Source organism: Macrotis lagotis, chromosome 5 (assembly GCF_037893015.1).
Source record: "Macrotis lagotis isolate mMagLag1 chromosome 5, bilby.v1.9.chrom.fasta, whole genome shotgun sequence".
NCBI classification, from domain to species: Eukaryota; Metazoa; Chordata; class Mammalia; order Peramelemorphia; family Peramelidae; genus Macrotis; species Macrotis lagotis.
The window spans coordinates 123,351,345-123,378,695 of NC_133662.1; the positions used below are offsets into that span (position 1 = coordinate 123,351,345).

General features: G+C 33.5%; 1 protein-coding gene across 3 annotated transcripts in view; it reads right to left on the reverse strand.

Moving 5' to 3' along the window:
- Positions 1-27,351, reverse strand: part of FAM184A (family with sequence similarity 184 member A) — a 164,629-nt gene that overhangs the window by 22,050 nt on the left and 115,228 nt on the right. For all 3 annotated transcript variants that reach the window (XR_012468533.1, XM_074187458.1, XM_074187459.1), the window contains exons 7-10: positions 24,214-24,375; positions 22,140-22,261; positions 20,589-20,739; positions 1,566-1,778 (exon numbers count right to left, since the gene is read on the reverse strand). Coding sequence is in view for 2 of the 3 variants with exons in the window: in XM_074187458.1 (XP_074043559.1) it covers positions 1,566-1,778; positions 20,589-20,739; positions 22,140-22,261; positions 24,214-24,375 (648 nt within the window). In the remaining variant the exon portion in view is untranslated. The remainder of the gene's footprint in view (positions 1-1,565; positions 1,779-20,588; positions 20,740-22,139; positions 22,262-24,213; positions 24,376-27,351) is intronic.

Sequence of the window (27,351 nt, forward strand, 5' to 3'; positions counted from 1 at the left end):
AAAATTGATGTTGTTGAAAAACAAAGTCAGAAGACATAATGATGTTTGGAAAGGTCCTTTCCCCTCTTTTGCCCAACTAATCCCTTTAGGTTTTTTATTGTCTACCTCTTACAAAAAACTTCATTTTACAGTAGTTTGAATATATATCCTTGTTCTCTATTGGACCTTTGAGGGAACAGTGCTCCATTGAAACCTTCTAGCTTCTAAAGCATCTTATTTTATTCTGGACTCAGGACAAATTCACTTAGATCAAATTGAGAGGTTTGGAAGAAAAGCACAATATCATGTTATAGTAAACAAGCTGAAAGCTAGCTAAACACAGGCTTCAGTTGGTTCACATAGAATGATTTAGGTAGTTGATCTCTTGATAGAATGTCAGGTTTATTTGTCAATAGTATGGTCTTATGTATATGCTTTATCTCCCCTTTAGATCACCAACATTTTGAAGCAGATGTCATCTTACTTTACTTATGTATTTCAGGAATTTAACACATGCATTACAGAGATTAATAAATGTTTGTTCAATTGAATTAAACCGAACTCAATATGAACCAACTACAAGTCAATTACAAGCCTCCTGTCATAGTGAAGTGAGGTTTCCAGAATAAATACTTTTCTGAAGACTGATTTTCTTTTTATTAAATGAATAGATCTATTCAGACAACATAAACACATCTTCCTTTTGTCAGCCCTGGAGTCATTTAAGATCTTGCACTCTCCTAAGAGTTATCTTAGCCTGGTGAGAACATGGGCCATCCTTATTTTTTGTGTAGTTGTTTCCAATTCTATCTGACTCTTCCTGACCCCTATGAGTTTATCTTAGCAAAGATACTGGAATGGTTTGTCCATTTTACAGAAGGTTAAGTGACATATTCAGGGTCATACAGGTAGTAAATGTGATTCCAAGCCCAGCATTCTATCCACTGAGCCACTTAGCTGGCCCAGAATCATTCTAGGACACCTTAACTAATATTTTTTCAAATTAGAGGCAACATATCATGTTAAAGTAAGAGGGAAAAATATTATATTAGTCAAGCACATTTTGCTTTCATATACTTTGACTAGTGAGAGAACATAGAAAAATTAAAGATTGTCAGTGGTTGATAATTTTTTTATTTTGAGGATTTTATTTATTTTGAGTTTTACAATTTCCCCCTAATCTTACTTCCCTCCCCCCGCAGTGGTTGATAATATTAAAGGCCTATGGTTATGTCTCTATAATTATGGACAAGATGGACTGAATGGAACATTCAGTTCTTTTGGATTTATGAGCATTTTTTTTTCATTTCTAGTTCACTTGATTACAATTGTATCTACTAGACCTATATGGGTCAATAAACATGAACCCTTCTATTAAGGAACTGACATCCTAAAAAAGACAAAGACATTATCAATATGTGAATAAAGTAAAATGGGGTTGAGTTTGACTTTTTCCCCCCCTGGCTTATTTCTGCAGAATAAGCTCTGAAAATTTGAAACACTAGTTATGATTGGATCAGACTGAGGGATTTCCAGAATATGCCATTTTGTCACATTTAAAATCATTTAAAATACAATAAATATACCTTTTGCTCCTGTTCTTTCGTTTCTTCCATATTTTGAAAGGCAAGGACATGTGCTTCTTTTAAGGACTTGTGTCTTTGTTGGTGTTGTTCTTCTAATTCTTCAAGTTCTTGTGTAAGCCGTTGTCGTTCCTGTGTAAATTGGGCTTGTAGTTGCTGCAAAGAAGTCTGAGACTGGGAGAGCTGCATCTCCAAATTCTGTTTCAGCAAGGAAATCTATGCCACAAAAGGGTAGTATTAAGTATAAATACAAGGTAAATTTTGAGAACTGTCACTCTAAGGAAAAAAACTCTTTCGATGATAACTGATTTTAATTAAAACTCTTTAAGGAAATTTTCACTTGTAAAATTTTTACCATATGATGACATAATATATTTGTTTAATATTATTCACTTCATTTTTCACAAGTTGTCCTTGGAACTGGACTGAGATTTGCTGTATATAAAGTTCCTAGAACTTCATGGGGAATAATATAATTCATATGCAGGAACACAATAAAATATTTTGAATTGCAATAAAAAGTCAAATGTGTTATATGAAATAAGGTTGTATTATAATTATACATACATACATATAGGTTACAGTATTAAATTAGTTGCATCTTATCTCAAGAGGACAGTATCAAAAGGTCAATTTGCTTTTGCAAACTTTCTTTTAAATCTAGATTATAAAATCTGACTCTAACATTAGCCAAGATGCTTACTTTCCTTATTTGATATTTTTCTTAAAATGGTTACCATAAAGGGTCATAATTTTTTAAAGCTGTACCTAGACTGTCCAGCCATAAAGTCTTCTGACTCTTTTTACTTTACCTCTATGTCAGTATCAGGTGCTTTCCTTTCAACCTAAGAAAATGATTTACTACATAGTTTTGAAGATCCATAACATCATTTGTAACATAAATTTTTATGCTTGTTATTTTTAGTACATATCAAATCATGTGATTTTTCTTTTATTCTAAGTAAAAAAGAGTAGACGTCTGTCTATTTTATTTGTTCACAGACATACATGATAAAAAGTTAATTTTATTTAATGTTCTATTTAATGTTCTATTTCAATGACTACTATCCCTTTCAAGTTTTATTAACCAAATTCCAAAAAAATCTGATGCTTAGTGGAGAAATAACAATTAATTAGGGGCATGAAATCAGTATCTAAAAATACTACATGCAAATCAAGTTAAATAGATTTTTCCTGCCAATGAGGAAAAGGATTTTAGAATGAATAAATCCTTTTTTTTGATTGTGGGAAATAAATATAGGGTTTCATATTTCCCAGAAGAAAAATGAAGATTGATGATTCTCTCAAGGAAAGATAAATGAAAAACTTAGCAAAAGAAGAACTGAAGAATCATTTAAGCAGCAGGTTAAGAAAGGAGAAAAATTTACTTGAAGTATGTAAGTACTAGTTATTTAAAAACTGTATTTTGTATAAAACAATTTTGTAAACTAACATTTCTATAACTAGAGATAAAATAGGTCAATTATGACTCTAATAATTGCCTTAAGCGGAAGTTCTTAAGTGGTTAAATCAACCTCTTTAAATATGAACAACTGCAAATTTAAGTCACAAAGGCAGATAAATAGTACCATTTCCTGGGGGTATAGAACTTGAGGTCAATGATGCTGAGCGGGTCCTTAGTCACTCACAACACTTATTATACAAATGAAATCAGGCTGAAACATACAGTAAGGACAATTATAAGTGGGGGGGGGGGAGAAGAAGTTAGAAAAGGAAAACATGCAGCCTGATGGGTATGTGCATGTAAGGGCTGAGCAGTGTGTCTGAGTCACCTCCTTCTCCCCAGCTGGCTGCCTTCATGAGTCAAATGCCCAGCCCACTGGTTCCTGCAGCAGGACAGGTCCCCGAAAAGCATGGGGCCCAGGCGCTCACCCTGATTCACTGTATCCTAGGGGTTGCTCTGGTGACAGCTTTGTCACAACATGTATGGAGGGTTCTGGGAAGAAGAGGAAATTGACATTTTCTAAATGAAAGATCGTATAAACCAATAATTTTATTTTTAAGCTTGTAAGACATTAAATAGGAAAGAATACTTGATAGTGTCCTCTGAGTATGTACTTAGATTTGTGGCCACAGAAATTTAATCAATTAACTGTAAAGTGCCTGTGCTGTTGTGCATTAACTTAAAAATTTACAGCACCAAAACTACCCCTCAGAAATTATCAAACCCCCAATTTTTTTATATTATTACTTTTCATGACTGACATTTTCAGTGTATAAAAGAGGAAATTTTTGAAGAAAATATTACATTCACAAAAACCATATCAACTGTCTTTTACATAAAAATATTTACAAGTTATGTTAACAAATTGTCCTGCAATGAGAAATTTTGCAAATCTTTTTTTTAAAGCAGATAATATTAGTTCTCATGTAAATCTAACTTAGGAATTTTACCAGCAAAAAAACAAGTTAGTACATGTCTTATAACAGAACTATTCTTTAACTTTGAAATCATTTCAAAATAATAAAATTTTACTTCAAACATTTCTCTAGATACCTGGATAAAGCTCTGGACTTATTTTGAAGATAACTCTACTCAAAGAATCTTTGTCATGCAATTTAGCATTCAAATTTATTGACTATTGCTCTTTCTACAAATAAATTGGATGGCATAAAATTATCAGGCCATAAGTAGCATGAAAACTATATGATATTTTAAAAAATAAAAATGAGAAAAGCAATGCAAAATGAACTGGTATTTTTATATCAACTGAATTTGGTATATGTTGTGGAAACATAATACGGTAAAACCTCATTAATTTGAAAAACAAAGGACAAAAAGAATGACTCTGAATTGACCAAGTTTGGATACAACCTTTTGTTACATAATAATAAGGCACATAGTTAACAGAAACAGTATTTTTAAAAAATTAAGCACTATTTTAAATGTGCTGACAAAAATAAAATGAGGTTATACAGTATATAAAGGTATAGTTTCATCCATACTGATTACGATTCTCAAATACTCTGACAATTAGTTTAAATATTTTTATTCTGCTAGGTTATTTTCTCAGTCCTTCATGATCTCCAACTTGTTTAATTTTATCATTAAGCACTTGAGTTTCACTTTCGTCCAAGTTCTCATATTAATTTCACTTTTAAAATTATGTGATACATGTGTAGGTAAATAGGTACACTATTCTGCCCACAATTTTCCTAAAAATTTTCCATGTGCCAAATAGCACTAATACAAATAGCAAGTTTCAGGCTGGAATTATGTAGTCTGATTTTTTGCTTTATTTCTTTATAAGACTGCTTTTTGATAAAATTTTCATGTAGAAACAGTTTTGAAATGAATAATTGAAGCTAAATTATTTAAAGAAAATATTTGCTTATCACCACCACTGAGGTTCTGGAGGGTTCTGTGATAGACAGGATCTCATCCCACAGACTTCATAGATTCAGATTAGAAATTGTTAATCTGAAGATTTTAAAGATGAGACTTTAAAACAGAACATATGACATCATATGAATTACTGAAACCTTAGCTTTTAGTGATATCACCATGCAATTCAGAATTTTCATATTTTAAAATCTCTATAGTTTGAAAATTGCTAGAATTTTGATTTAGAGATTAACCGCTTTAAGACTGTTAATCACTGGGCTCTAAAACAATGCATCTTAGCCTTAGAATAGTAGTTAAGATGAGAGCATCAATCACTCTACAAACTCTAATTCCCTGAATTCACAACATTATGACAAAAAAAGAGTCACATAGATCATAGGTTTGTGGAACTAAACCTGGAAGAAATCTTATAGACCACTTAATCCATGTCCTTAATTTTAAAGATGAGGAAACTGAGGATCCCAGGGTTTAATTGACTGACTTGCTTAAAGTCATTCAAGGAGAAAGCATCAGGGGTGGGATTTGAGTCTGGGTTCTTTGAATCCAGAACCAGGGCATCAGTCCTAGTAAGGTTCTAACAAACAGGTGGGTCTCAAATATGAGAAATGATGAACTGCATGTCTTTAGCTGAGGACCAATTCAGAGAAACCATCAGTTGGGCAAGACAAGAAATCATTCAGCTATACCAATTCTCAGAGACTAGGTACTAAGTTATTGTGACCTGAAGGGAGCATGTACATTGTTGAAATTACAAGGCTCAAAAAATATCGTACTGGGTCCTCAATTTATTTTTAGCTAAAGAGGGGAGAATAAATAGGGTATTATCTCTATAGTGAGAATGTTGGCAGTTATATTAATTTAGTCTCCTAAGATGTTTAAATAATTTTATATCTTAAGTTATTTTTAAATTTGCATAGATGTTTGTAAGGTAACAAGAGTCCACATGTATGTACATGTGTGTGTGTGTGTGTGTGTTTGTGTGTGTGTGTGTGTGTGTGGGCTGTAGCACTGTCAAGGCAACCACAGTTTGGGACTTGAAATTCAATAAGTTTAGGAGTTTTTTAGGGATGAATTAAATGTTTAAACAAATATAGCCCCACAAATGATGTTATGAATATCCAAATGGCTCTTGGCAAAAAATACTTTTAAAATATATTTTCTATATTACTAGTATATATATATATATATATATATTTATGGAGAAAATAACTGCTAAGCAAAGTTAAACTTTGGTTATATGCTGGTACAAATAAACTCAAATTCTGAATCTGATGGAGATCGAATGAATAAAAAGTTTTATCATCTCTTTATTCTTTCCTTTCAGATTTAAATGATAAAGGAGACTATAGGGTAAAAAAAGTACATGATCAATGGGGATAAGTTAATAAAATGTCTTTAGAATATTTGTAGAATCATATTTTCTTACTAAATCATCAAAAAATTAACTACAAATCTAAAAATTCATATAAGATCTAGGTTTTTAAGAATTGATTTGGGATAGGGAGTAGTAAATAAGAATGAATCATGGAGCATTCATTTCTAAAAAAAATACTAATTAAAGTAAATTCTTCTCAAATATTTAGTTTTACTCCCTACTCCCTGTCATACTGGTAGTAGGAGTGAAATACAGAAATAGAGTCCTGAAGTATTGTAATGTGTGGGTTATAAAAATTGGTAAACGATCACTGTAAGATTTTCAGTGTTGGGTTTAGAACCTGAATACTTTCTAGGAAGAGTATAATTAGGAAACAGATTTCAGAAATGATGATGGACTCAATCACTTAAGTACAAAGGAACAGGGAGTTAGAGAAAAGCATAGTGGTATGTGATTCATCTTAATTTCAACTACTTGGTTCCTACCATCCTGTGTTTCAATGAGTGAAGTAAAGTAGAGGTTGATGTGAAAATTGTCAAACTAAAAATTAATTTCTAAATATTTCTAATAGACTCAAAATGTTGCTCACAAAAGGAAAAACATTCTAATGAAATCTTACTTCACAAGAACGAATACCCTAGTTATATGGCACTTATATTTAGATTTTACCTCTAAGGCTAATATGTATATAACTTTGATGGCATAAGGAAATCTCAAGTATAAGTGTTTTCTTTGATAAAGTACAAAGAAATTGGAGACATGAAAGTAAATAGTTGTACTTTGGTAGAATGATAAAATTTCACCCCCAAGTTTTGATTTCTCCAGATGTCAAGTAAAACTTTCCAAAGTTTTTTCTTTCATGAAAGTAATTTAGAGAATTAATGTTATAGAGCCTAAAATGAAATTTTAATTTTTTTATAAATATTACTTTGCTACTTCAATCTGCATATCCTTGAAGGGCATATGAGGCAAATAGTCACTGCAAATCCCTGAAATGAGATAACATTTCATTTTACATTTCTTGGTGCCTATAACTTTTGAGATTCTAAACTTTCATAAATATTTAACTATTTTTAAGTCCTGAAATTTAATAACATTATGTTTTAATAAAAACAAATTACAAGTCTGAAAAAGTAGAAATCCATTCTTCTAGTATTTAGGTCTATTGAAATTCATTGCCAATTTTATTATTAAGCTGACTAGTTAATTTTTTAAAGCATTACTTTCATTCAGAGTATCAAAGAAAAGCATCATCAGTTTTTATGCTTAAGAACAGTGCTATGAAAAACTTGCTTTGACTTTGCATAAAAATGCTATGTTTAGTAATATGATAAAGTGTTATGCCAGATGTAAGCACATATACAAATGAATGGATGCAGTACAAAAGCTTTTATTAATCATATCTAAACACATCCTCTTAATGACTCTACCACTGTGTATTTTGCTATCAACAGGCTGAAGCTTCAAGGCAATGATATCACTTAATACAAACTGAGAAGTGCAGCATGCCCTTGTGAACAAATTGTAAGTGCAGCTCACTTACATTGTTGATAGATTTATGCAAAGCTTCACCCAGACAGTGCCTCTATGAAAAGATCACAGGAATAAAGGGAAACATTCAGAAATCAACTAAGTAAAAGAAAAAGGGACAAAAGGGAGAGTAAAACACAGAACATTAATTATACTGAGGAAAAAAGAAGCTGAAAAACTTTTGAGAAAGAAATTAGACAAACAAAAATTGGTTAAGACAATTTAAATTTTTAGCAGCCTTTTAAGTGGGTTGGATGTGTTTATCAGCATATAGACTTACCTATGAAAAACATTCAGCTTTTGTGCACACCCATCAGTTCTCAGCATAAAGAAGTTTGTTCATCATGGTTACTGAAGGCCTCAAAAGTAAATGTTCATTGGAAATTTTAAAGATATAACAATAATCTAAACATGATGATTATGTGGATAAAAGGAAGAAAAATGTAAAAATATTCATCTTCTGGACATGTTTTGAGAAGTCAATCAAAACTTCTGAATCATAACACAAAATAATCAGAAAGGGATAAAATTGTATGGGGGAAATATAATTTCATTTTGTATTGCCCTTACACTGTTATTAAATAGCACTTACAAACTAATAATTTTAGGAAAATATTATCATAAATATAAAGTTTCCTTTAAAATGGTTTTACTTTGGGGCACTCAGAAAATTTTTGGTATTGCTTTGATCTGCTAATATGTTGTTTACTGTTTTAAAAATCAAATAAATGATAAGCTTATATCACAAATGAAGTCCTTGGAACTTAATTGATTCTATGAGCTCTCAAAATCAACATGTGCAAAACATAATTTATCATTTTCTTCCACCAAATCATTCCCTCTTTTCCACTTCCATATTACTGCCAAGGACACCAATCTCCCATTTGTCCAGGTTCACAATCTTTATCTTCAACTTCTCACTTAATCATACCACATTACCCAATTTGTTAACAAATCTTATCGTTTCTTCTTTCACATCTCTTTTCTTTAGACTCAGAGCCATTGCCTTAGTAAATGCTCTCAATTTTCACTTGGACTACTTCGACAGCCTTCTAAATTAATTTCCTCTTCTCAAGACTTTCCTTATTCCAATACAGTTTCCACTCTGCTGCCAAAGTAGTTATTCTAAAGAATAGTCTGAATCATGTTACCCTCCAGCTCAATAAAGGATGGTGATTCTCTCTATTCTTTCCATGACTAGCTATAAATAAGACACTAAGCATTTATTAAGTGTCCACTATGTATGTGTATATATATATATATATATATATATATATATATATATATATAACATGTATTTTTTCAAAGTAGTTTTGGGACACTAGCAACTGATAACAGGTCAGGAAAAAGTTTCTTGTAGAAGGGGACCTAGAATTTAATTCCTTGAATTAAATTTAAGGGGAATTCATCTCATGGGTATCAAGTAATTTAACAAAAATCTAAATAGTTTTCAAAACCAACCCAAGGATATTTGTATGATTCTTAAATTTAGTATCAGTTTTTAAAAGCTCTCTGCTGTTCTACTATATCCTACAAGTCATGCTACTACTCTGTTATGCTTCTTTAGAACCTCTGTCAAAACACCATAGAGCCACTAGGTGGCGCCACAGTTCTCCAAGGGCCAGACTGCCCCGGCTGAGTTCACTTACAGGTTGGGTGTGTGGTTTTTCAAAAAAAAAAAAAAATCAACACTGAAAAGTGTAGGAGTTTTGAAAGGAACCAGGAATTCTAATAAACCAAATGAAGAGAGAGTGCATTCTAGGAAACAGAGATGGTCATGTAAAGCACTTTGAAGTGCCATGTAAAAGGAACAAAGAAAAAGAGATGAGAGAAAAATAGGGAAGGATTTTAAATTAAAAAAAAAAGAAAAAGAAAAACGTTTGCAATTGATTCTAGAATAGGGAGTCACCAGAATTTATATTGAGTAGGGAACTGAAATGGTCAGATCCGGGTGGAGGCTGTTCCAATAGTCAGGCGAGGGGTGAGGAGAGACTCAGGAGGAGGGCACAGATGAGAAAGATTCTGAAGAGGGAGAACTAAGCAAAGACATTTACCTGGACCAGAATTCTCTTCCCACTGCTCCCCAAGATGTACGATACTACCCAACATAATACAAGTTCCTTGAGGATAAGGACCATCTTATATCTGTAGGTGCTCTGACACATAGTAGATTCTCAGTCCTCGTGTTGTTTGATAAAGCTTAAAAAGGAGGGTTAGGATACAAACTGATTGGACATAATTATAGATTTGGGATTCCCACTATTGGGGAAACTGCCTATCAACTCTTGTTTAAGCAGGTTTTATTGGGGGGTGGGGTTTGGTGGGGAAAAGATTAGTGATAGAGGACCAGACATTATTTCATTGGTATAGAGGGCTCTCCATGAGGAAACTCCCTCCAATGCTTATAAGCTGCTGCTCCGAAATTTGTTTTTAAAGAGTAATCTATCTCTGTGATTAAATGACTTGCCCAAGGAGTCCAAAGCCAACAAGAGATAAAGGCCAGTTAATAGTGTTTTGTTGCTGCTCAGTCATATTTTAGTCCTGTCCAACTTTCTGTTACCAGATTTGGGGCTTTCTTAGAGATACCAGAGTGATTTGACATTTTTCTCCAGCTCATTTTACAGATATGTAAACTGAGGCAAATTGGGTTAAATGATTTGCCAAGGGCTACACAGTTAAGTGTTTGAGGCTAGATTTGAATTTAGGAAGAGGAGTCTTCCTGTCTCTAGACTTGGCCCTTTTATCTAGTGCAGCACCCAGTTGCTTAATAATATTTTGACAGAGGTTCTAAAGTAGCATAACAAAGAGTAGTATGATTTACTACTGGGTCAAAAGCTGATGCTAACTCTAAGAATCATACAAATATCCTTAGGTTGGTCTTGTTTTATTTATAAGAGGAAAAGGAACATTGATCAGCAGTAGAATAATTGCCTGAAATCTATATTTGTTTTTGGGAAGAAACTTGTTCTCCAATCTGTGATTTTTAATATTATAAAGGATTTCTCTTTTTTTAAAAGGTGAGAATAGTAGAATGTTTGTATTCATTCTGACAGAACTTTAAGGCCCCACCATTTGGAGAAATCCTTGGAATCTAGAAATTATGGAGAGATCACTATATGACTTTTGCTGGATGTTTCTAAAATGCCTCTTGCTAAGTTCATATACCATGGTCAACAATGTTCCCAAATCTACTTATCTGAGAGCCAAGACAACATATCCATATATAAGTATTTGTTAAATATATACAAGAGAATAATAGGGGAGGTACTAGCATGTGAGGATTATTAGGAAAGACTTAATGTAAGCAGGTGGTGCATGAAATGAATTTTGAAGAAAACAAGGGATATGAAGAGGTAGAGTTATGGTGGTTGTTAGAGGTAAATTTAAGTCAAACAGCCAATACAAAATTATAATGACAGGAAGACAGTGTTAAATGTAAGAATTAACAAAAAGGTTAGTTTGAGCCACAGGGTATAAAGAGGAATAATAAATATTATCTCAAAAATCTCTTAATTACAATTTTATACTTATAAAAGTCTTAGTATTACCATAATTGAGAATCAAGTTTAAGTTTAAGGGAAAGAGGAGCAACTAAGTGGCACAGTGGATAGAGCACTTGCCCTAGAGTCAGGAGGACCTGAGTTTAAATCCAACCTCAGATACTTAATGATTGCCTAGTTGTGTGACTGTGGGCAAGTCACTTAACTCCATATTGCCTTAAATAAATAAAATAAAAAACCAAAAAATAAAAAAATTTAAGGGGAAGAATTTATAATATTATCTAGAAGACTAATTATTAAAGAGTTAATAATGGTGGTCTCTTGATTAGAAATGCACATTCAGTTTTTCTTAAACTTATCCCAATGAATTTTATTTAAGATAATAAAGTTGTAGGATTTAATGAAATTGATTAGATGCTTCACTAAAAGTTTAAGAAACAATCTAGCTAGGCCATAGGAAGACATGCATAGCCTTTTTATTGCTGGATGTTATCAATATTGAAATTCAAAACTAAACTAGTTGTTGAATATTTTTAAAAGATAATGTTAACAAAACTATCAAGTTGCTTCTGGAAAGATTGGTGTGAAAAATGGTAGGCAGAATAAATCAAATAAACCCTGAAATCAGATATCTAAAACTGGATGTATCTGACATATTAAACTTGGTATTGCCAAACTAAACTCATCATCTTTCCCCTCAAATCAACTTCTTTTTTCCTGTAGAGGGCACATCTATTAGGTGTGCAATCTAAGTGTGTCATCCTCTCCTCACTCTTTCAACTCTCTCCCATAGTCAAGCTATTGCCAAGCCCTGTCATTTCTAATGTCATGACTAACACCATCCTATAACGCCCCCTTCTCTCCTCTGACACTGTGCCAATCTGGTGAAGTCTTTCATCCCCTTATATACATGGGCTTTGTACTTGGTTTCTTTGTCTCAAACCTTTCTCTTCTCCAGGCTATCTTCCACCAAGCTATTAAATGAATTTTTCTAAAATGAAGACCTGACTATGTCACACAAATATTCAATGTTCCTCTACTGCCACCAAATGAAATCCTCTTTTGGTTTATAAAGCCTTCTATAACCTGGCCCTTTCTTTCATGCCAGTCTTCCTTCTCCTTACTCCCTTATCACACACACACACACACACACACACACACACACACACACACACACACACACACACACACACACTGTGATCCAGGGATGCTGGTTTCATGACTGATCCCCTCACAACACTCCATCTTCTGGCCCTCCTCATTCTCTCTTCCTGATCTCAAGTCAACTAACATCAATGCTGAGCCCTGACAATGTGAAGAAAAGGAAATCCCGGTCCCTGTGCTCCAGGAAAACACAGTCTAGTTGGGGAGTCCTTGCCTCGTGTATGTACATAGTGCTCTGCACAAAGGAAACATGGCCTGGACTTGATAAAAGAGAAAGCTGGAGCAATCTTATGATAAGCATGTCATCCAGAACAGTAGTTCAGAGCTGACATTCTAGTTTAAGCTAAAATTAAGTGATTAAGCTGCCCTTGTCTCAGCGACCATTACTTTGCCAAGGATCCAGGTGAAACTATGGTTGTGAGGGGATTTGTTTAAGACTCCTACAGATAGTAGCACAATGAAGCAGATTTATTTTTGAGGCCTTTTGTAAGGTGGAAACCACCAATATTTCTCTATTACATATAACAGTACTAAAGAGAAAAATTAAAAAAAATTCTGTTCCCTGTTTTCAAAGGAGAGCTTTTAATTACTTTTTTCAAACTAGCATGGTAGTAATATAGGAATTTAATGGAAAAGAGAATAAAACTACCTATCATACCAAAGACAAATTCCTTAGCTTTTTCTTCAAAATTGTCTACCACACTATCACACCAAAATAAAAAAGCATTCGACAACAAAGGGTTTTTCTTTTTAAGTTTTTGCAAGGTAAATGGGGTTAAGTGGCTTACCCAAGGCCATACAGCTAGGTAATTATTAAGTGTCTGGGACCGGATTTGAACCCAGGTACTCCTGACTCCAGGGCTGGTGCTTTATCCATTACACCACCTAGCCACCCCTTCAACATTGGCTTTACTGGGGAGAGTTTGCTAATCTTCTACCATGACTTTTTGTTTGGTCAGCATCATACCATCTCTTATTTGAATTATTGTACTTCAGTGGTTTCAAAACCTTTTTCAAACCTTTTCAACCTTTCTTAGTTAAAAAAAAACCAGTATAATAGTTATTCACACAATAAGTTGCAAAATGAATCGATTGTATGTATGTCATTAAAAATACAGTTGAAGAATAATAATTGCTTGAAAGGCAAAAATGCTGAGGCCCACCAGGATTTTTCTCTTTTTGGTATAAACCATTGATTTATAATGTTGTCTCTACTAATCAAGGATTCTAATTTTTTCCAAAATCTTATTCAAAATTCACCTTGGGCTCTGATGCCTTCTACTTCACCCAAATGTAACAGTTTTCCTCAGCATGACCCAAAAGACAAATATTCAGGCTCCATTACTTGAATTTGCTAGTTTTGGTTGAATGAATGAATGAAGACCAATATCAAATTAGTGAAAAAAAATATGAACAAGTCAACATGGAAATGTCTGTCAACTCTCTTATACAGCAAGTGCTGTTATTTTATAATCCACATTAGAAAATATTCTACAACAGAGACAGAGATTCAAAAGGATATATTTCTCAAACTTTATAGTTATTTAAGTGAAAATAAATTAGTGCTAAAAAGTAGTCAGCCTTAGTTCAAAACACAATGAAATGTTAAGAGAAAAATGAAATTAAATAGTCAAAAACAGGGTGGAAATAAAAAGCTCATGAAAGATTTAATGAAGTTAAAACAGATGATTTCAAGTCAATGAATTACCTGTGATTTTTCTCTGATTCTTTTTTCAATAGCAAAATAATCTAGGTTGGTCCAAAAAACTTTTTTTTTTTAGGTTTTTTTTGCAAGGCAAATGGGGTTAAGTGGCTTGCCCAAGATCACACAGCTAGGTAATTATTAAGTGTCTGAGGCTGGATTTGAACTCAGGTACTCCTGACTCCAGGGCTGGTACTCTATCCACTGGTCCAAAAAACTTTTACAGAGGCTAAATTTATGGGCAAAACAAAGTATGTAATTTCTTGCTTGCCATATACAAAGGACCAGAGAGATAACAATGTGAAAGCATAAGATCTCATATATTTGCATCACTTGAGATTAGAAACAATGACAAAATCTGAAAATCCAGATTCCATAGTATTTTCTAATTTACCTGTTCTCAGTACATTTCTGTTCAATGATGTCAGGTTCTACCTTGGGTTCCAAACATATTTTATGACAATCTTGCTGTATGTATGGTAGGCAAGGACAATTCTTTCAATGAAATATTGATAAGTGCCTAGGTTGTATACCAACATTATGCTGGGTCAGTAAATAGCCTAGAACAGGTCAGAAGTTGAAGTGGGAGAATCCAGGGCTGCGTATGATAGCTCTTTGGATCTATCATAGGCAAAAGTGGGGATCAGTAACATAGGGAACTTGGTTTCAAATGGTTAGGTTATCCTAGAGAGCTGATCAGATTCAAAAGGTTCCTATAAGATAAAGAGCTTCCAACATAAAGAACAATCCTTCTACAGAGGCACCCTAAAACAGTGAAAAGTATGAATAAATAAATAAACCTGGGTCCAGTTCCATTTCTAACAAGACCGTGGATAAATTTCTTCAACTTTCAGCATATTAGGCAAATCTCTAAGCTTTTATGTCAAAAAACAGTTGCTACCTGCTTAGGGATAGGGTTTCTTCACTGGAAATTTCCTAAACTGATGAAATCATAAGGGCCAAACCTGTACTTATGCACTTCCCCTACCCTTTCCCAATCCAAACAGACTTCTATGTTCTTCTTAGCTCAAACATCAAACCTATTCCATACCACAGTTAATCATTTCAAAAGATAGAGAAATATAATCACCACATTGTGGTCAAATATACAATTATTCTATTCCTGAAATAAGGGGAGAGTTAAAGAGATTTGAAACCACAAAAGTTGTTACCTGATGTTACATTTTGTCCTGTTCTGAGTCTCTATCATCATATAATGTTTATTGCTTGATGGATTGATAATATATATTACCCTAAAGAAAAAAAAATCTTTTTCTTGTTTTACCATTTAAGGGGGTTGGTCTATCTTAGAAAACAATAAAGCATTTTACTCAGTATTCTACAGGACAATCTCCACTTTCTGAAGCTGGAGTAAAAAAGAGATGGCATGAAACCTAGAAGCAGTGTTCTTCCATTTTTGAATGCTGCCCTTTGGTGCTGTTGGGGAATTTGCTTTACTGCTATCTTTTTGGAGGTGGTCAGGTCCTGGCCACATGTGCTCACAGACCAAGCACTTGGAAGACTTGGAAAAGAACTTCCAGCAAAAGGAGAAAAAGTAAAAATGTAGAATTGTAAATGATTTAGAAGGGGCATGTCCAAGTCTGAATGAGGTATAGATGGGGCAGGGAAATTGAGGATGCTGCCTAAGCAGGAACTTGGAGCTCCAACAGACTTTGGAAATACTCACGACAAGGAATTGAGAAATAAGGCATAGAAGGAGAGAGAAAATACAGAGGAGAAAGTACTGGTGAACAGGTGGCTCTTCCACCATTATAGTGGTACCTTAAGTACCTTATGGTGTTGAATTTGTGTCTTGTGGAGGGGTCATCTTTGAACAGTGCTCCTTTTAAGACAGGGGAATCAGGAAAAGCCAGGTAAACAATGAACCACGTAACTGCAAAGCAGAATTTCTAAAATTCATGAGCCACAGAATTCTGGAGAAAGTGGTGAATCTTTGCCACCATGGCAAAAAGAATCTCTCATCCCTATGGCAAGGGCAAGGAACCTCTAACTCTCAGACCATATAAGTCTGGTGTTGCCAAGGGCAATTAAGGGAGGGAGGGGGAGTGGTGTGCTGGGGCCCAGGGACTTGAAATTCCATAAATCTCAGAGCTTTTTAGGGGTGAATTAATTAAATATTTGATTAACTATAGCCCTGGAATGATGTTATAAAAGATCCAAAAGGCCCTTGGCAGGAAGTTTTCCCATCTCTAATAAGGGGTTTAACTAGATGCTATCTTTAGTAGCTAGGAGATGGTTATATATTCTGAACCCTGACTGTCTCACTTCCAGTTGTCCTGATTCATATCTGGCCACTGGATCCAGATGGCTCTGGAGGGAAAAAATGAGGCTGGTGACTTAGGACAGCACCCTCCTCATTTATTTATTTTTATATTTATTTATTTATTTTTGCAAGGCAATGGGGGTTAAGTGGCTTGCCCAAGGCCACATAGCTAGGTAATTATTAAGTGTCTGAGGCTGGATTTGAACTCAGGTACTCCTGACTCCAGGGCTAGTGCTCTATCCACTGTGCCACCTAGCCATCCTAAATCTATTATCTTATAATTCAATGAAATTGCTTAGGTTGAGGCCTACATGAATATTGATATGCCAGAGGGATAGCTATAGAAATGGCAGACTGACTTATCTCACAAAATGAGTTAAAAAATAGGTTAGACTTCCAAAGACTCAAATGTCAAGGTAGTGCTGCCTATTCCTAACCTGGGGTGTTCCAGCACAGGAAAGAGGTGATGAAAATATTAGAAAATTTGTTTACCTTGCATAGAATCATAAAGTCTGAAAACTTAAATCTTTTTAATGAATAAAATACTCAGAATAAACATTTAAAGAAAAACTGATAGAGGTTAGAAAGAAATCTGATATCTTAATATAGAGTAGACCTAAACTCACTTAAATAAAAACAACAATCTGGAGAAAATGGATGTGATGGTAGTAAGGCTTTTTTGTTCATTAGTTAGTAACTAAATGACAATTTAAAAATGACATTGAAAATACCAAAGATGATTTCAATTTTCACAAGCTAATTTGAAACAAATATTACACAACCATCTGAATGGCAAAGGGAAAGATAACAGAATGACTACTTTGCTTATTAAAGTTAGTTTTCATAAGTTCATTATTAAGCACCTTACATGAAAGCAATGATAATAAACCAAATTGTATCAGGGTCAACTTTAAAAGAATCTAAGATAATTCTTCTTTATTCTTATTAAGTTTTTAAAGCCCCATGTTCTCACAAAACATCTAAAAGCAAATCTTATATAGCACTCTTCCAATTTTCCATATAAAATATGGAAATTTGATAACATTGAAACTTAAAAAATAGACTTTAAACTCTTTTTAAAAGCATGCCATGTAATTCTTTTAGATTATCAGTAGGAGAGCTTATCTTATTATTTCAGAAATTTGCTAGAACAAACAAAAATTAGATAATTCCTTTAAGAAGTTCCATTTGAACCTAGTGCTAAAGCTTATAGACAGTGTGCTGTTTGTCCTATGTGTGTGGCTTGCCCATCAATTAATGAATGCTACAAAACAGCAATGGAAGATTATAGATTAAGAAGTTATGTAAGTTATTTGAAGAGGGAAAACTTTTAATTATAGTTTTAATTATAGTTGAAGAAGTTAACATGAAACAAGGAAAACTTTAATAATAATACTTTCTTTGTTTTTTATAGCACTTTTTTGTTGCTTTTTGCAAGGCAATGGGATTAAGTGGCTTGCCCAAGGCCACACAGCTAGGTAATTATTAAGTGTCTGAGACTGGATTTGAACCCAGGTACTCCTGACTCTAAGGCTGGTGCTTTATCCACTAAGCCACATAGCTGCCCCATATCTACTATGCCAGCTAGCCGCCCCTACTATGCAACCTAGCTGCCCCGAGGAAGCTGTTTTAATACATTTAGGTGTATTTGTTGAACTTTTTCTTTAAGGGTATGAATGGCATCTAATTATCTATTAAAATCTTGCATGTTCCTGGCCAATATGACCAGAAAGGATAATGATCAATGTTGAAAGGGTTGTCAGAAATCTGGGACACTATTACATTGTTGGTGGAGCTGTGAACTCATCCAACCTTTCTGTAGAGAAATTTGGAACTAGCCCAAAGGGCAACAAAAATGTGCATACACTTTGATCCAGCAATACTACTACTGGGTCTATACCCTGAAGAGATAATGAAAGAGGGTAAAAACATCAATTGTACAAAAATATTCGTAGCAGCTCTGTTTGTGGTGGCAAAGAATTGGGAATCAAGTAAATATCTTTCAATTGGGGAATTGTTCAGCAAACTGTGATATATGTATGTCATGGAACACTGTTGTTCTATTAGAAACCAGGAGGGGTAGGGGGTGGCTAGGTGGCACAGTGGATAGAGCACAGGCCTTGGAGTCAGGAGTACCTGAGTTCAAATCGACCTCAGACACTTAATAACTATCTAGCTGTGTGTCCTTGGGCAAGCCACTTAACCCCATTTGCCTTGCAAAAACCTAAAAAAAAAAAAAAGAAAAAGAAACCAAGAGGGATATGAATTCAGGGAAGCCTGGAAGGATTTGCATGAACTGATGCTGAGTGAGATGAACAAAACCAGAAAAACACTGTACACCCTTAACAGCAACATGGGGGTGATGATCAACCTTGATGATCAGCCATCAGTGCAACAATCAGGGACAATTTTGCACTGTCTGCAATGGAGAATCCATCTGTATCCAGAGGAAGAACTGTGGAGTTTAAATAAAGACCAACGACTATTACCTTAAATTTCAGAAAAAAACCTGATATCTTATTGTCTGATCTTGCTATCTCTTATACTTTATGTTTCTTCCTTAAGGATATGATTTCTCTTTCATCACATTCAATTTGGATCAATGTATACCATGGATACAATGTAAAGACTGACAAATTACCTTCTGTGGGGGTGTGGGGGGGAAGTAAGATTAGGGGAAAAATTGTAAAACTCAAATAAAATCTTTAAAAAAAAGAAAAAATCTTGTTTTCAAAACTTTTCTTCTTCTTTAATCAACATAAAAGATCCTATTCCATTCTCTAATACTAAATTATCTTCCTATATATTTTAAAGTTCTAAAGCTGTGTCTCTGATTTTAATTCATTTTATTTTTAAGCTTGCTCTATCAGTTAGTAAATATATAATTAAACAAGGAGCTGATAAGTAGTCAGTCCTCCACTTATCAACTGGTTTTATTTTAAAAGTTGACTAATAAAACATTTGTTTAGAACTCAAAGTATTGTATCAAATAATACTTTATATAGAATTAAATTCTTTGGTAGTAGATTTACTTCAGTAGAATCTTTAGGAGATTTATAAAATATCTTTCAAATAGATCATGGTATTAATAGTACTTTAAAACTTTACTACCTATAGCAGCATTTCTGTGGAAAAACCTTTCCCAGTATTTCCACACCCCTATTCTCCTATCTCTCCATTCCCCTCTCATCCTCTTATATCCTTCTAGTCCACTTTTTTCTCTTGCCTTGAAGGCTTCTAAGATTGGCCTAGCTATCCCTAAAGCAAGCAAAGGGTACTTTGCAGAGTGGAAAGTATTTTTCCCCCAATGTTTGATAACAACAAAGGGAAACTGGTGGGGTACAAAAATGCTCCTATAAATTTTCCCCTTTTTCACTTGGAACTTGGAAGAGAAAGGGGGGAAAAATAAACACAAGGGAGACAAGTCTTTGTTTACACAAGGAACTAAAGCAGAGGTCTGAGAATATGTTTTTAAAAAATATTTTGACACTGGTGTTTTAGTGCAATTCATTTCCCTTTTAATCTATGTATTTATCTTAAAACATTATTCTAAGAAAGATCCATAAACTTCATCAGCTATATAAAATTCATCAGCATTTCAGATGAACACCCAGACACTGAATTTCTGGGCACTTCTTAAAGGAGCTGAGAGAAACAGTAAGAGGTGACTGAGAGTAAATGATATGGACAGAGGGTGGAGATTTGCTCCTTCTTTCCCTTTCTTTTTACCACTGGTCACTATCAGTTCTGCCTCTGATCTGAGCATTACTGGGGGTAAAGCACAAAGAGTGAAAAGATTCCAAGCTGCAGTTAAGACATGTAATTTTTAGGGTCAGAGGGAAAGGGAGTAAAAATAGATGGAGAGGGCATGAAAATGGTAGCAGCTCAAGGGAAAGGGAAGCTTCTGAACCACCAGACTAAAAGTGAACATAACAAACTGGATAGGTATGATCCCAAGAAAGGAATGTACATAACTGTGTGTTCAAAAACATGAGTCCATCTTATGGAGAGTCTCAAAGAAAAGCATGAACAAGAAATTAACTTTCAGAAATATAAATCCAAGTTCTGCATTCTTCCTTATTGTTAATTATCAACATTAATTACCTGGTCTAAGAGATCTTCTACCTTCTTTTGCCATCCATCTCTGGCAGCATTCTTTTCCCGTTCTTTTAGTTGCAAAAGTTGAGTCATTGCTGACTTTTTATCTTCTTCATGTTGAAGTCTTAACTCTTCTCGAAGCTTAGAACACTCTTGTCTAGAAATGAGATAGATTATAAAGCAATTGGATATATATGAAAACAAAGTACTTGACAAATGAAATTCTGTTCTCAAATATGGATTATTAATATGCCTATTAAAAAGAAAATAATTAGAAAAACTTGTTCAAAGTCATAAATGTATCTGTGAATGTGCATAAAGTAGACATTAGATCTTTAGGCTCAGTATTTTTATAAGCATAATTACCATGCTGCTAAATTGAAATATATTATAAACCTAATATAATCGTGAGCACAAAGGTCTGCCAATCAGCTGACCTAAATTCACTCACCGAACAAAGAAGCTATCTAAGAGAACAGCAGTGGAACACAGGTAATGTAAAGTAAGAAAAAATGAACTAAGTTCAACAGAATATTAAGGAAGAAATGCTATGACAGGACTTCAAGGTCCCTAGTGGAAGAAAAAGAATGTAGTGAAAGCATAGACATCACTTCCTAAAACTGGCAAAGGGAGAAACTAAAAGAGCAGAGCTGGCAAATCTTTAGGCAAAAGTTATGATTAGCAGAATTTATTGTGTTATACATACAGACTAGCATGAATATCTCATTAGTTATCACTAAAGATTTGGGGAAGGTATTTTTACTTAGAAGGTAAAAGAAAATCATATATATAAATAAATATTCATTCTCCATGTACACTATTGCTGTGAATCATAAAAGCTTAAAGAGGGAACTGTATTTCCATTATATTTCTTCCCTTCCACTGGAAATAAAGGAGGTGAACTGGAAGACAACAAATGAAGGAATATATTTCCTACATAAAAGCTATGCAATCTCTGGTGTCAGGGATCTATATCTCTTCTGGAGAGCTGTATAGAAAGGAAGCTATTAATACCAGGCAGTAACTGTCAATGAGCATAGTCATAAAGAAATTGTTTATAAATTAGCAAGATAAGATTCCAAGGGAAAAACTGTCACCACCATACTGTGACTTACTATATTGGTCTATATGAATTATCTTAAATATAGGCCCCAACCAATAAAATGAATTCTGAACAAGAAAAAAATATTCTCATGTACTAGAAATAGCACAAAAATCACATTACAAAAATATTTACTGTGATTTTTAACATTTTGATTTTTAATAAACATGCCTTAATCCCTTTGATCACTGTTTTCTGTCACTTTGCTATTCTTTTTTCTTATTTTTTTCTTATTTTCACTATCTTGTCTTCAGTGACATTCAAGTTTGGGAGAAAAATGCAAGTCTGTATTTGAAGCAATATAATAGACTATAGTACTCTACAGAAATTATATTTCTAATAGCAGTTACCCTATTTACTTATATACTTTGGTCTTGACAAATTCAAAGGATCAAATTGTATATGAAAATTTAAAAAATGTTAAATGTTAAATTTAAATGTTAAAGAAAAGGCACCTAAGATTTTCAGTCCATTTTATTTCTAATTCTTGGGCCATTTTGTCCACTTTGTACTTCTCATCTTCCCTCAAGGTAGCAAGTAATGTCTTATGCTGATGTCTTTCTTGTTGTAGTTCTCTCTGAAAAACAAAATCTTTATAAAGCAAAATGTATATCAAAAAGTAAAAGCTGGTTTTTTAAATCTTTACTTCAAATAATTACTTTATATAAAATGAACAGTGACTAAAATTTCTTGTAACTTGATAGGTTTTCAAGATTTATGACAACAAATTTAAAAACAGTCCCCAAACTATACTAACATTACAATTTTAAAATGAAAATAATTTGAGATTTAATGATTCCAAGATGCTCCTAAAATAAAATTCCATCTTTGTGGGGTGAAATTATGTTGCATCACAATTTTTAAACAATAACAACTGCACATAACCCAAAAGGCAACAAAAAAGACTGAATCGTCTGCATGACAAGAATATAGCAAACTGCAGTGATGATTTGTGCAAGAAGTGGCATAAATGATACCAGTCAGGAGATTTATGATTAGAAAAGAAGGTAGATTGGTCATTTAGAAAGAGAAGGGATAACACATGGTCAGCCCATATGGTACCCTGGTATCCACATAATTTAAAGAATGTAGGGGAAGATAGACTCTTTGGATAAAAAATTCTTCAGATTTATTGTAAGATATAGATGGGTCATACAGGTAGAGAAACTATACATGATTTATGATTATGATCCAAGAAAAGTAAAGACCACATTGATTATATCATAAAATTACTATGATACTGAAGTATTTTTAAGCCAACATAGTCAAATTTTAATTTCAAACTTTTTCCCAATGGATTATTCAATAATCCTTATATAATATTCTGTTTAAATAAGTGAGCACAGTTTTCTTTAGTCAAAAGTTCATTATTAGGTTACCAGGGTTATCTTTCAGATTCTTAGATCTTAATCAAGACATAAACTTTGTGAAATTATGATCCAATGACAAATAATCAAGATAATTATCAAGACTCAAAGGAACTAACCAAACTTTTTTTTTTTATAAATGATAAACTATCTACCACATGTTTGATATTAAACTATATTGAAATGCTAGTCAACATGGCCAACTGATATAGATATTTATAGACTGATATCAATCAACTAAGGTTCTTTACAACACTATAAGTAAAAGGGTAGTACAGTAGTGACTAGACCATTAGGTTAGAGTCAGCAGAGTTCTGAATTCAAATATCATGTCTGATATTGCCTAGCTATGTGACCCTGGGGACAGTCATTTAACTGTTCTGAGCCACAGCTTTAATCTCTAAAATGATACATATATCAAAGAACTGCTGTTAGAGTTGAATAAAGTAACTATGAAAAGTACCATTTCATTCTAAAATATTTTATAATGGCTTTAATACAGTGCTAATATCATGAAAATTATCTCATTGATATGTTTTATAGGTATTAATAATTATTAAAGAAAATGGTCAAGAACAAAAGTCTTTGAATCTCCTCTATTCCCCTTTTCTCCAGACCATAGTATCTGTTGTCAACCTATAGAGTTTTATCTTCATGGTCTAAAAACAGAAAAAAGAAAGTATGGAACAAGTTTAGCCCTTTGTTTTATTTCTGCCACCAGGGCCAGGAGGGATAAGATGAGGGAGGAAGTGTTGAAGAAAGGGACCTATGGAAAAGATTTGCCTATTATTCTTAAATGAAACTTTAAGATGTCTTTTTTGACAGTCATAGAATTGAGGGCCTTGTATTTTTTAAAAACTAGATCTAATTAAATTTTAAAAAATTATTAAAGTGTCTACAAAAAATTTAAGTTATCAATGGAAGACCTTTGCATTGATGTTTAAAAGTGTGGGGACTTTTTGCTCAATTAGTGTGGAGATTGGCAGTTTATCTTGTTGGCAATTTATAATGTCAGAGAACTGTCTACGACACTGAACGGCTAAGTGACTTGCCCATGGTCACACAGATAGTTGTATTAGAATGGCTTGAATTTTATTTTTCATAAAATAAATAAAATGAAAATAAAATAAAATTTTGAGCCATGAGTGGATTATGAAATTACCTCAAGGTTGAATAATGAGTCTGTGGTCTCTCTTAGCTTAGCTTTGGTTAAATCTAGTTCATTCTGAAGTTGTCCCTTGGAGTCCTGAAGATCAGAGATAACCCCTTCTGCAGAACCGAGGCCTTGTTCACTTTTATTTACCAGATCCTGGAGGCGAGAAACCTGCATAAAAATATAATGGTTTTAGAATATTTAGGATACCCAAACTAAAAATATTGAACACATTTTTCCTTTACTTTCCTTAAATTAAACATATTTGGGAAATACTTAAATAATAATTATCTTACATTTATATAATATTTCAGTTTCAAAGCACTTCCATTCTCATGGCACTGAGATATTAAATGTAATATCCAAGAAAGACCTAGTTTGTTTCACAAAAAAAAATCCTTTTTTTTAAGGAGTTAAAGCATAACTAAGATGAAGTCAAGAGTAGCTGATAAATATTTTCACATAAAAATAAGTATTTTGAAAAAGTAATTCAAATGAAAATACTAAACTCACACGTGAGTCAAATTAATTCTGTTATTCAAAAAGTTTTATATATTCAGGACAGTGGAGTTGAATGGACAAAGTTATTATAAACTACAATAAGTAGTAACCTCTATGTAATTTGCCTAAGATTTATAATACAAAATTTTTAAGTATTTGAATTTATATACTTTTGAAAATAAAGCTTAAGTAACTGTTCCTTCATGATGGAAGATTCCTACAAAACAAATTTAATTGGGGAATTGGGGGCAGCTAGGTGGTGCAGTGGATAGAGCACCCTTGGAGTCAGGAATATCTGGGTTCAAATCCAACCTCAGACACTTAATAATTACCTAGCCATGTGGCCTTGGGCAAGCCACTTTAACCCCATTGCCTTGCAAAAATCTAAAAAAAAAAACCAAAAAACCAAATTTAATTTCATGGAATTCTTAGTTTTGACCTAGTTTTTGAAGGACCTAGCCTTTGATATTACTTCAATTCCTTATCATCTATCAGTTCAAGACTTCCAGATTTAGTGGATAGGGGAGTAAAGAGGCAAAAATCTATTTGGGGGAGGGGGAATAAAAAGTGTAATTCATTCATTAAATACATACTGTCAGTTTATTATATTCCTATTTTAAAGAATACAAATACATATATACCTACATAAATATATTCATACACACTATTTAAAAGCCTTATTATTTAGTATTGGAAGGATACAGTAAAAATGTAAATAACAGTACAAGACTTGGTGGAATATAATTGCCAGTTAGTTGATACAAATAAAAAGTGACAAAGGAATTTAGAGAATAGAAAGATTGTTATGTGTTGTAGTGGTCAGGGACATTTCATGGAGTAATGTAAGGTCTTGGAAAACTGACTAGGATTTGGACAGGTAAACATGGGACAACAAGGACAGATCATTCTAAGCAGAGAGAATGGGGCAAGCAAAGGTAAAAATATATTGTGTATTTTGGGAATAAGAATTGACCAATCTCTCTGATACTTAAGAAACTAAAAGAAGATAAAGTACAAGTCAGATTGAGAACCTTAAAGGCATTGGTATGGAGTTTAAACTTTATCATGTATGCTGTAGGGAAAAAAAACTGAAAAGTTTATCAGAGAGAAATGAGAGAATTGAAAGTAGGTTTATACAAAATTAATTCTGCAGCGTCTGGAGATGGAATGAATTAAAGAGATACTACAAAAGAAGATTTGAGAAGATGGTAGAATAGGTCAGAAAATTCTAAGCTCTCCAGATTTCTTCCACCAATATGTCAGAGCAGTAAAAGTAAACAAGAGTTGAGGCAGAACTGTGGTCCACTTAAGCCTATGTGAAGGTAGCCTCCAGGCTACCTCCCCCGCCCTGAATAGCAAGAGGTTAAGTCCTAGGGGCAGCTGGGCTATAAGACAACCTCTGCCTCAGTCACAGGAATTCTCACCTGTGGTATCTTGGGGGAAAAGAAGCCACCTATGTTGATAAGGGAGGTCCAGCTGTGCAGGAAAGATATGGTCCCAGGCAAGAAGGAACCAGCACACATCTAGTAAATGCAGAAGCAGCGAGCAAATCACTCTAGTTATCTCTGCCAAGAAAGGCCCAAATCAAGTAATAGAGTCAAAAATGACTAAAATATGAACTGAGCAAAGAAAAGGCCTCTCCTACCCCAAAAAGTAATGTCAAATGGCTACCTGTTCAAAAAGAATTCAAAGAACCAAAAAAGTTTAAAAACCAAAGAAAGGATATTAAGGAAAAACTAAAAAATTTAAAACAATTCAAGAATAACAAGAAGATTATGAAAAGAAACTTAAGAAACTGGAAAAGAAGATCCAGAATCTTAAGAAAATGATCCATTGAGGGGGCAGCTTGGTGGTACAATGGATAGAGCACTGGCCCTGGAGTCAGGAGTACCTGAGTTCGAATCTGACCTCAGACACTTCATAATTACCTAGCTGTGTGGCCTTGGGCAAGCCACTTAACCCCATTTGCCTTGCAAAAAAAAAAAACCTAAAAAAAATGATCCCTTGAAAATTAGAATTGGTCAAAGTAAAGTCAATGAAGTCAATAGAGACCAAGATAAAACAAAATATATAAAGAATGAGAAATAGTAAAGAATGTAAAACACCTCATAAGAAAAACAACTGATCTGGAGAACTGGTCAAAAAAGAGTAAACATAGAACAATTGAATTAACTGAAAGCTATGATCAAAAAAGAATCTTGATTCAATAAAACAATAAATAATTAAAGAAAATTGTCCTGAAGTGTTAGAACAAAGGGGGGGGGGGAGTAGAAATAGAAAAAATTCACTGATCATCCCTTGAAAGAGATCTTAGGAGAAAAAAACAACAGGAATATCAAAGCCAAAATTTCAAAATTCCAAGGTTGAGAAGATTTTAAGAGCAACAAGAAAAAAGTCAATTAAAATATAGCAGTCACAATTAGAATTACACAAGACCTAACTGTGACTACATATAAAATATCAAAAGAACTGGGGTTGCTGCCAAAAATATCATACCTAACAAAGTTAAGCATAATCCCGACAGAAAAAAAATGAGCATTAAATGAACTGCTAGACTTACAGAATTTTGTTGCAAAGAGACCTGAATTCATTAGAAAAATTTGACAAACAAGTTCTAAGAGTAATATAAAGTAAACATCAAAGACT